General features: G+C 40.1%; 1 protein-coding gene and 1 long non-coding RNA gene across 2 annotated transcripts; one reads left to right on the plus strand and one right to left on the minus strand.

Moving 5' to 3' along the window:
- Window positions 1-79: 79 nt before the first annotated feature.
- On the minus strand, window positions 80-2,836 carry LOC147798454 (tubulin beta-4B chain-like). Its single transcript, XM_087140006.1, has 3 exons — window positions 2,710-2,836; window positions 1,907-2,242; window positions 80-1,562 (listed from the first exon to the last, which is right to left on the minus strand). The coding sequence occupies exons 1-3, from the start codon at window positions 2,764-2,766 to the stop codon at window positions 645-647; spliced, it is 1,311 nt and encodes a 436-aa protein (XP_086996132.1). The 5' UTR covers window positions 2,767-2,836; the 3' UTR covers window positions 80-644.
- Window positions 2,837-7,768: 4,932 nt separating this feature from the next.
- Window positions 7,769-9,213, plus strand: LOC110990190 (uncharacterized). The gene is made up of 3 exons (XR_002599781.2): window positions 7,769-7,847; window positions 8,349-8,424; window positions 9,116-9,213. It is a non-coding gene; the product is annotated as an uncharacterized LOC110990190 (long non-coding RNA).
- The last annotated feature ends 1,334 nt before the right edge of the window (window positions 9,214-10,547 follow it).

Genomic DNA, 10,547 nt, shown 5'->3' on the forward strand with positions numbered 1-10,547 from the left:
ATTTTCCGCCTTTGTGATCTTAACTTTTATTCATAAATCTGAATGTTTATTTGTATTTAAGTTTAGTACCTCTCTGTTTTCGTTTGCTCGTTGATTGTTTTTTAGAATCACCAATCTATCCGTGTTATAAATCTACACATTTCTTCCCTGTCTGCATAATACAAAAGCTAATTACCAACACCATATCGAGATGAACAATCCTTAGATTGAATTGAGGCTGAATACTCACATGATTAATAATCACTTAAATTATAAATAAACAATGCCCCGTTCGCACCCGTTCCTTACAACTTTAATTCATTTAAAATTGAAGAATGTGTGCGATTGCATTTTATTTTATTCTATGTTTAAAAAGTCATTTCCACTTGTACTTTTTCTTCTTACAAGGCCAAACAATGTTATATTTTTGTGTGTCTGTGCTTGGAGAAACATGGATGTTTTAATGCTGTCATTGGGAATCAGTCAAAGAGCGGTTAATAATTGTTTCCGAGCAATTACTACCAACATATTATTATATGAGACAATTGCAGAGTATGCAACCTTGCAAACTCCTTATAAGAAGACATTTAAGGTATAGACTGCAGTGATGATCATGACTTGTGTGTGTTTACTGTTTATCATTCGTCTCATTCATTCATTTCCTCCTAGTAGTTGGCCCCTACATCGACTGTTGTATCCTGATACTGCTGGTATTCTGCTACCAAGTCGTTAACACTGTTTTCGGCGTCTCTAAAGTCCTGCTCGCTCATACCTTCGGCGATGTACTCGTGCAAGAATTTCTTGCTCTGAAACAGAGCGGCGAACTGCTTCGAGATGCGCTTGAACATCTCCTGGATGGCAGTGTGGTTACCAATGAAAATGCCGGACGTTTTCCCACCCTTGCGCGGGATATCACAGGCAGAGGCTACCACGTTGTTGGGAATCCATTTCACGAAGTGGCTGCTGCTTTGGTCCTGAAGGTTTCCCAGTTGCTTTTCGACTTCCTTCATGGAAACGGAACCACGAAACTGGGTACAAGCGGTCAGGTGGCGGCCGTGACGAGGGTTGCAGTCCACCACCATGTTCTGGGCATCAAAAATCTGCTGGACGAGCTGCGAAACGGTGAGGGAGACGCCCTGTTGACTGACTCTTCCTGTCAGTGGAGCTAAGCCAGACACGAAGAAGTGGAGACGGGGAAATGGTACCAGGTTGACTGCCATCTTGCGGAGATCTGAATTGATTTGACAGGGGAATCTCAGGCTGGCGGTAACGTCACTCATGGTAGCAGACACGAGGTGGTTGAGGTCAGCGTAAGTTGGGTTGGACAGCTTCAGAGTGCGAGAGCAGATGTTGAGCAGGGCTTCGTTGTCGATGCAGAAGGTCCCCTTTGAAGATTCTAACAGCTTTTGGAAGGAAAGCATCGCGTTGTACGGTTCCACCACCGATTCGGAGACCCTAGGAGATGGTACAACGCTGAAGGTGCACTTCATGCGGTCTGGGTATTCTTCTCGGATCCTCTGATAAAGCAGTGCGCCCATACCCGAACCTGTGCCACCACCGAGAGAATGAGTTAGTTGGAACCCCTGGAAGAAAAAAAAATCGATAACGATTTACCTATAACCAATGGTTTACAGAATTATCGAGATTAGTGTCGTGGGCCAGTGCCATTTAATTCCTCAATTTCCTACCGTGAGCCAGTTTTAGTATTCCAACATTGCATGTCCTTTGATTCGCGTTTGAGGTAATTTGGGAGCTGCAGGAGCGCGCGCGATTGTCTATCCTATCAGTGCATACATACCCCGAATCAAGCGTGTGATTTGCTCCCGAAGGACCTTGTCTTTTTGAAACACTGAGCTGGCTTATTACAGACACAAATAGAACTCTGTCTTATTTTAAAGCATGTGCAGATGATCGACTGTGTACACACCTGCAGACAGTCGCATCTCTCTGCCTCTTTGCGCACAACGTCCATCGCGTTTTCTGCCAGCTTAGTCCCCTCGCCGAAGAAACCTCTGGCCCAGTTGTTCCCAGCTCCGCCCTGTGCGACGACAAAGTTGTCCGGATCAAATATCCCGCCCAGCGGTCCGGAGCTGACAGAGGCCAGGGTGTCTTCCTCCAGGTCGACCAGGACGGCTCGAGGTTGGTAGCTGCCTGCGTTCGTTTCGCGGAGGTAAACCTCGAGTTTATCCGACTGCAAGTCGGAGGTGCCTTGGTATGCACCAGTTTGGTCGACGCCATGCTCTTTAAGAATCACCTCATAAAACTATGAGAGAAGGAAAACAGGAATTAGGAACACAAGCGATTTCCAAAAGATAAAATTATGTTTGCAACTGTTACGAATATCTGAAAACGCAAGAAAGAAAAACTGGAATAAAGACTTTTTGCCATAAACTACAATGAATTGTTTTACATGGAATACGGGTTATTCACAGAGGTGCGCCTCCGAAAGTTTGCAACGCGTTGGCAAATCACAACGCACGAAATCTGTCGACCCTTTCCAAACGCGGATCGGGTCGACAGATTTCGCCCATTGGGATTTGCCAACGCGTTGCAAACTCTTGAAGGAGCACAATTGTGAACGCTCGTATTCGAATGATGCTACGAATTTCTCAAACAGTCAAAGGTATTTATATCGATCATGTTTTACCACATTCAGTTGAATTTATTAGGTCTATAGTAAGTCTGATGGTGGAACAGGAACATAACGAAAAACACAGATACAACTCTTACCTTGGTACCGATCTCGTTTCCACAATGGCCAACTTGAAGTTGTATGATCTCGCACATTTTCAGGTCAGGAAACGAACGCTTTAAGTTTTTCTCAGGGAAATTGGTAACTTTTTTTCAAAACACCTGCACCAGTAGATGCGATGTTGGTGATGAAGCCGTGAGTTCAAAGTACGGCAGTACTTATAGTTTTGTAAAAATCCTCCGCCAGAAAAAGCAGGGCGGATTAAATAACTCTGTCAAGCTTCAGGCGTAGGCATATGTGAGCAAACATGAGTCGCACTGGAATTACAGGGTTTATTATGAGTGACGTAGTCCAATCAAACTTGTATTAATCCGCGCTATCAACAGGTGGGTCAGGTGCACTATGGTCCGTGATTAAACTATAGGACCTATCTCTGCCTCGACTAATAGGATTTCAGCGAAGCAATGCGTTACAGTTGTTGAGGCCTGAAGCCTCACTTGATTTCTCCAGGCTTAAAGCTACAAGGTTTACTCCTCGCTGGTACTCACTGCCGGAGAAATGTGAATATATTATTCTCCAAGGACATGACTACCAGGTTTATTCATGGAACGGGAAATATGCATTCTTAGGTAACTGGCTTACTGAATGAGGTTGAAATTTTACATTTCCTGTTTCAAATGAAATACGTGCTTGGGGGGACCCAAACTATGAAAATTAATGTTAATGTATTGAGACACTTTGTCAATACATCAATTTCACACCTGGGTAATTCCTGAAATAATTTTTAAATTTTAAATATGCATTCTTAGGTAACTGGCTTACTGAATGAGGTTGAAATTTTACATTTCCTGTTTCAAATGAAATACGTGCTTGGGGGGACCCAAACTATGAAAATTAATGTTAATGTATTGTGACACTTTGTCAATACATCAATTTCACACCTGGGTAATTCCTGAAATTAGGGGTCCATGGTTTTCGTGTCCTTATCACATCCGACATATGATTTTTTAAATTCAGAACATATTTTCTAATTTCTAACTGTAATGTATTAATGCAAATTATCCACCAAATAAATAACAATAGTTTGAAATCAGTTCCGGTGATATTTCCATGTTAAATAACAAAGGTCAGACGTAATAGTGACACGAAAATGTCACACTTTTGGACCCCTAATTTCTGGAATTACCCACATACAAACACCTTAACAACCATTGAATGCTATTTCCAACAAAGTCGAAACTTTACACGTATTTTAGAAGTCGGACAAATGTTTCTCAGTTGATTGCTTAGTTGAATCATCAGGGGACGTTCAACTATAACTGGCCTGCAGCCAGGGGCAACCAAAATTGGTACGGTGGCGTAAATGATTTTTTTTTAATTATTGTTTTTGAAGTTTCTGAGGAAAACCAATTAATTTGTAAACTCTTGCTCTACACTGCGTTGTTGGCCTGACCTTTAAGGTAACATGTACCATTGTCAATATGTTTAATTAACAAGTGGATACCGTACTGCTATTGAAATTACATCAATCTGTCGCACATTATCAGGTAAAGTAACAGTAGCAATCGATTTGCCATATCTAATGCAGCTCTCTCAGAAGAGATTAAATATGCAATCGAAAAGCAATACTCTAGCTTTTGTCATGGTTATTCATGGCACTATCCATCAATATATGCAATGGTATACATGCAAAATAGCTGTAAGGACTGCCAACATCAGCCCCATTAGCATTGCCAATTTCTGAAGAACGACATTGTGTCTTCCATTCGGAATAATTAGTAGTATAGCCATTTAGTTACCATATGGCGATGCAGTGGGATGAATATTGTATTTGAAAAAAAAATGAATAATTTCCCTAATCTGCCATAATTTATGTTAAATTATGGATCTTTGGAATTTAAAATCGCTTGCACTGCATTGGATGTTCTGCAGGTTAGCCTTAGACGATATTTCATTTTCCTAATTACCTCTACTTTCCTCTTGCATGAACGCTTTCTTTACCGAAGAGAGGACAGACTTTGTATAGGGCCAAACTGTTTAACTGGTTCTCCCCAATACGAAGTTGCATCAAGGACTTGGTGAAAAATAACTTCGGCAAACTCATGCGAATTATGAATTATATCCCATATTTGCATCTTAGTACGCAACTTATACGACTTACATCAAGTATTGTATATACGATAAAAATATAGGACCAAATTTTGTCTGAATCTAAACAAATTTTCCAACTGTGGAAATATTTAATTTATTTGTTTATTTCGTAGGCCAGCACTTTTAATTTATGGATGATATACAAGGCCTGAAATTCCCTAGAGTGGCAGGACAGAAAGAAAATATGATAATGATTATTTACATAAGCCTATGTTTGGAAAATTCAATTGTCGAACGTAATTTCCACAAGAGACCATAGATAGTCAGCCACTGTGTTAATGGGGCTTCAGTGCGTGTTGTTTTTAAATTGGTTTTGCTCACTCCCAAAAACTCTGTGTCACTGAAAAGCTGAATGATTTGTCTGCGTTATACTAACCAGTAAAGTCCCGCGTAGAGGGAATTTTGAAGTTATATCTTTTTCTCATTGTAGTATTATCATGGTTGACCAAAGAAAGTTAACTTAAATAAAAAAAAAAAAAAAAACAACAACAACAAAAACAACAACAACAACAACAACAACAAACAACAACAACAACAACAACAACAACAACAACAACAAACAACAACAACAACAACAACAACAACAACAACAACAACAGTTTTACTAGTTAATTTTAATGTCCATAGTGCCAGTGAACAGCAAGAAGAGCCTCAGTGAAATCTAAATATTATTCTACCTGGTAGTGACATAAATCTGCGTTGGCAAGTGAGGGTTGAGGGATGGGGGGGGTTGGAAACCACTCCATTCTGCACTGTGATTTTAGTCTGGTGCCCCTATCTAATCCCAATCAAATTGTGTTTTGAAAGATCCGTGCGTTTTTTTCTAATGATATGAAATTCCTCGGTATTTAATTTTGTTATGTATTATAGGGTTAAAGGTTGCTGCAATGATGTGACATGGACATAATATTTGTCCTGGAATGTCACAAACTTCTTCAATAATGAAACACTACTTGACATCTCCTTTAGGTTGAATGCATTCAAAAGTGCGACGTTATACATTTAAAATTATCCATGTTTCCTTGACAACTGACAGATTCTTTCAAGTCAAATATTAATATTTTATTTATCAAATATTAGCAACAAAACACGACAACACGACATAAAAGCAAGGATGTCGAATCGTAAGGCTTTTGTTATTTGTTTTTCCCCAAAAACATCATATGTCGAATAAGCCCGAAGCCCCATTCGCTTCCGAATCCCCCCCAACACCAAAAGCTTGATACGCTGCTTGGTGTGACCTTTGAAAAATGATTTTTGTCCAAGGGGCGTGGCCACCCCTCGTTTATATGTTTGCACGGCTCCCATGCTTTCTCTTTATAGAGCACAATCAGCCTTTTAGGTGTATGGCAGACACAATAGGAGAGCGCTGTTTGGTTTGGGAAAAAATCTTTTGTGTTTGCTCCAAATATGTACCACTTCAAACAGCGCCCTCCTATTGTGTCTGCCATACTTCTAAAAGGCTAATGTATAGAGGGATCCTAATACGACGCTTTTAGCTGTATGTAGCTGGTGTATGCTGTGTGTGTCAGCTTCCATTCTTAATACGATCAAACGATTGAAAGTAAGGAGTCAAGACACAAAATACATACAGGTATGTTAAATTCAGACTTTTCAGGCAGCAAATTTTTGTGAAAGAGTCTTTTAGGATGACTTGACACGTAAAATCAAAAGAAAAAGTAACGGCAATTTACCGCGAACTAACGTACCTGCGACGGTCGTGGATATGCATGTGCAGTGGGCGTGGATTAAACTGAAGTAGCGTCACACATACGAACCGGATACTGCATGTACTGTGTCGACTCCGTGCGCGCGCGCGACTAAGTTCAACACAGAGAGCCTCGGTTTAGATGCAGATATGCGCAGACGGCGCTAATATGAAATCCCTCTATACCCGAGGGGCCATAAAACGCAAGTAACCATGCGCACACTCGACTTATCAAGAGGCCGCGCCATGCATATATAATGCACGTTTTTACAACTGTTCAGTAACTGTTGCTCAACTCACTTTAATTTCTTTTCCTTGACAACGTGCCGCGGGCATATACAGTGTACGACGATTAAAGCCTGTTTGCATAGTAGAGTCAAGAAACAGCCGTTAAAACTGATAATCATTCATAGCTTGATTCCACCTGTACACCAATCATTGAGTGTGATTGTGGATGCTTTTAGCCGCAATTTCTTTTCTACACTTGACTACTGCTTCCGCTTCACTGACGGCCATGATAATGGTAGCACCCTTATCATCAGAGAGCCGGGATATTTTGGTTCATTTTACAGCCAGGTGGGGTGGATTCCGCCGCCTCCTCGACTTCGCTGTGCCACACTGGACTTTTTAAAAAATGGCATGCATGTACAGACAATAATTAGCATTATAACTGTGAAGTTTGAACTCAATCAGGCATACAGTTTTGTTGTCACGGTCATTGAAAGTTCGAGGCTACATGTGTACTATGTGCCAGCCGGTGTGCACTGAGCCGTGTGCACAGTGGAGAAAGAAAGCATACATTTTTTTGCTGACTTTTCCTTTGAAAAAAAATGGGCACTGCGTAAGAACGTATGTTTGATTTCCACAAAATTGGTTTCAAAAAGACAGCAAAGAGTTACTCTGAATATTGCTATAAATCCCTGAAAAATTAGTCTGGGCAATATTAGAAAATGTGTGGGGGGAATATCCGCCCCCGACGCTTTTAGAGTTAACCCGCAGCCAAGTCTTTTACATGTGTACATACGACAGGTGCCACTGCGCACAGTTCACGAGTCAAAACACCAATAACGCTAAACCACAGCCCACTCTCGTCTTCTCCCCCCAGTTTCACCCAAACCCTTTCAAACAGTCGGGTACCACGCAGCTTGTAAGTCACAGTATAACTCGAGCTTTGTGTCTCCTGCGCCAGGCCCTGCTAAGGCATGTTTGGTATGCAGTTGCGTAATCCCTTGGTTTTCCCGCTGGCTATACAGGGTGTGGCAAAACCAGGATGAGCCAGCACCAAGCTTGCAACATCTCGTTATTGTGTCCTCCCTCGTGAGTACTATAAACCTAATCAATACCATGTATAACTGTGAAGGTTCGATTCACTTCATATTTATATTGTGTATATTTTGATATTTACCTTGTCATGCCGAAAACACCGTACCCAAAATTCTTTTTGGCCAACGCCCTCATTCCGTAGGCATTCACTGCGTTATGTACAGTGGTTATTTTGGACAGTTATACAGTTGTTTATGCAGTCATACGCTTTGTCTAAAAATGTTGTCTTTTTTGTGTAGGCTATACATTTGTTACTGTATATATTATTTGTTTAGCAACACTGAATGAGGCTGTAAACCCCCGCTCTATTCCTTCATATTGCATTCCTCACTGTGTATGTTGACATTTCTTTAACCCGGGAAGGATTTGAAGTTCATATAACATGTCACTGGAGACTTATATCTGCGAATGATGCTAAACGCTGGCGTCAGTCAGCCTTCATTTTTTTTATTCGTTTCCTCCGTCGTATTTATCTTAGTCGGTCTGTTTTTGCAGCAAAAATGCGTCTCCGTTATCTGAAGTGAAATAGTCGAAAATGTGCAAATCGGCCGAACAGGTGTCATCAGACAGGGTACGTGTTTCTCTATTTCAAAATAGTTCGTTTACATATTTCCAAACGTAAACGAAATGCCTGCTAAACAAAGACAGGGTTTGGGTCAGTTATGCTTCCAGTTCTTTATATTTGTTATAGTTTTGCACATTACTTAGTTTAGTTCCTACACCTGAGGTCAAACAGTCTAGAAATTGTCAAAATCGGCCTATCTTGGTATCACCAGAGGGGGGATATGATTCCTCACCAAATTAACTGTAACAGTTACATCTCCATATTTTCACACGTAAAAGAATATATGAAAATAAAGACATCTTTAGGACACTTTAGGTCAGGCATGCTTCGAATGTATTTTTTTCCATAAAACCACTATACACGCGTTGATTGTTCTCGTTTCTAGCAAAGTCACGTCTCCATATCCGAGCTTTTTAGTGTAGCTGCAATGAGTTTTATTATACATACGTTTTTTGCATCTTTGCACTCTTCTTGTGTGAAAACTCTTTTACACTCGTATTTGGTTGAATGCACTGAAAAGTGCCTGCTTTCGAACTATTAAAATTATCCATTCTTTCCCGGACAATTGAGGGCGCTGTTGATGTGAAATCCTCCCGGGTAGACATAGTGCACAGGCGTTTCAGTTCAAACGTTGCTCAGAAGTTACCGAGTGAAACATTTCCGAGAGAGGGGTTAATGCTTTCCTCTTACTATGCAGATAAACACCAGTGAATCAGCAAAGAAGAGGAGACTGAGTCAAGGAAAAAACGCAGGACCTTTTTGTGTACAAACCAACAATGCAAAAACAGAGGCTTCTTCCTAAGGTGACAATACAGTTTTGCTCATGAATATGTGAACACTAATTAGTTAAAAATAAGGTTTAAGAGGTACAAAGGTCCATTTGGGAGGTTTGTAATCACCAAAAAATTGATTGCAGCTATCCTTTTAAAAAAAATGAAAATGACACAAATTGGGCCATTCTGGTGTGATACCAAAGGGTACACACTTCAACATACTTTGGTACAAGTTCATTTCCATATTTTCAAATACTGGAAAAATTTCTATGATTTAGAGCAACAGTTGAGGCCGGTCTCGCTTACATATTTTTCATTCCCCCTATTATACGCACAAAGGTTGGTCTATAAAAATCTCCCTATTTGAGCTTCAAAAGTTAGAAATGTTCCAAATAACCCAATCTTGGTTTCATTCAAAAAGATAATTTCTTTCTCACTATTGTAGTTTATATCTCAATATTTAAAGGATTGAAGAAATATGAACAAATGAAAGCAAGAGTTTGGGTAAGTGTTGCTTTTTATTTTTAATTATTCCCATTGGTTTTTGGGGTCGTCTTTTTATGCAAAGTATGATCTCAATATCTCACGTTTTAGACTTATCCTGGTGTGTGTTGTCTAAAATGATACTCTTTTTGTATTCAATAGTTCCACTTATCATTTCGATATTTTTAAATTGTGGACACATGTCCATGAATGAAGACAACAGTATGGGTTAGTTATGCTTCCAATTGTTTCATTCCCCAAGGGTACTCGCTTCAATAGGCTTTCTGAGTAAAGTCTGTTCTTTATATCTGAGCTTAACCGGTCCTGTTCCTGAGCAAGGACAGCTCCTTGTATTCGGGAATGAAAGATCTGAAAATTGTCCAAAAATGGTAGTTGTGGTGGCATCTGATAGCTGAAATTTGACTCTATCCATTGATTTAATTTTCAAGTCCATATGTGCCATAGTAAGAAAAATTATCTGCAAGATTGGGCAATAGTTCTTGTCCTACTGCTTTCTATTTCAGTCCAATTAACCCTTTTCCCCCACTTAGCCGGTCCTGGTCCCGAGCAACGATGGCTCCTTATATTCGAGAAAAAAAGATCTGAAAAATTTCCATATGTGGCAATTGTGGTGGCATCTGAAAGCTAAAATGGTCCTCTGTCATTTGATCTAGTTTTCTATCCATATCTTCCGTAGTTACTGAAATATCCACGATGTCAAGCAAGAGTTCTTGTCATACTGCTTGAAATTCTTTGCAGTTCTCCCTTTTCGACACCTAACCAAGTCTGTTTCCATGCAAAGATGGCTCCTTATATTCAAGAATAGAAGATCTGAAAATTATCCAAATGTGGTAATTGTGGTGGCATCTGAAA

This window comes from Acanthaster planci, linkage group LG08, assembly GCF_054643075.1.
Source record: "Acanthaster planci isolate LZ-2023a linkage group LG08, COTS_SCS, whole genome shotgun sequence".
NCBI classification, from domain to species: Eukaryota; Metazoa; Echinodermata; class Asteroidea; order Valvatida; family Acanthasteridae; genus Acanthaster; species Acanthaster planci.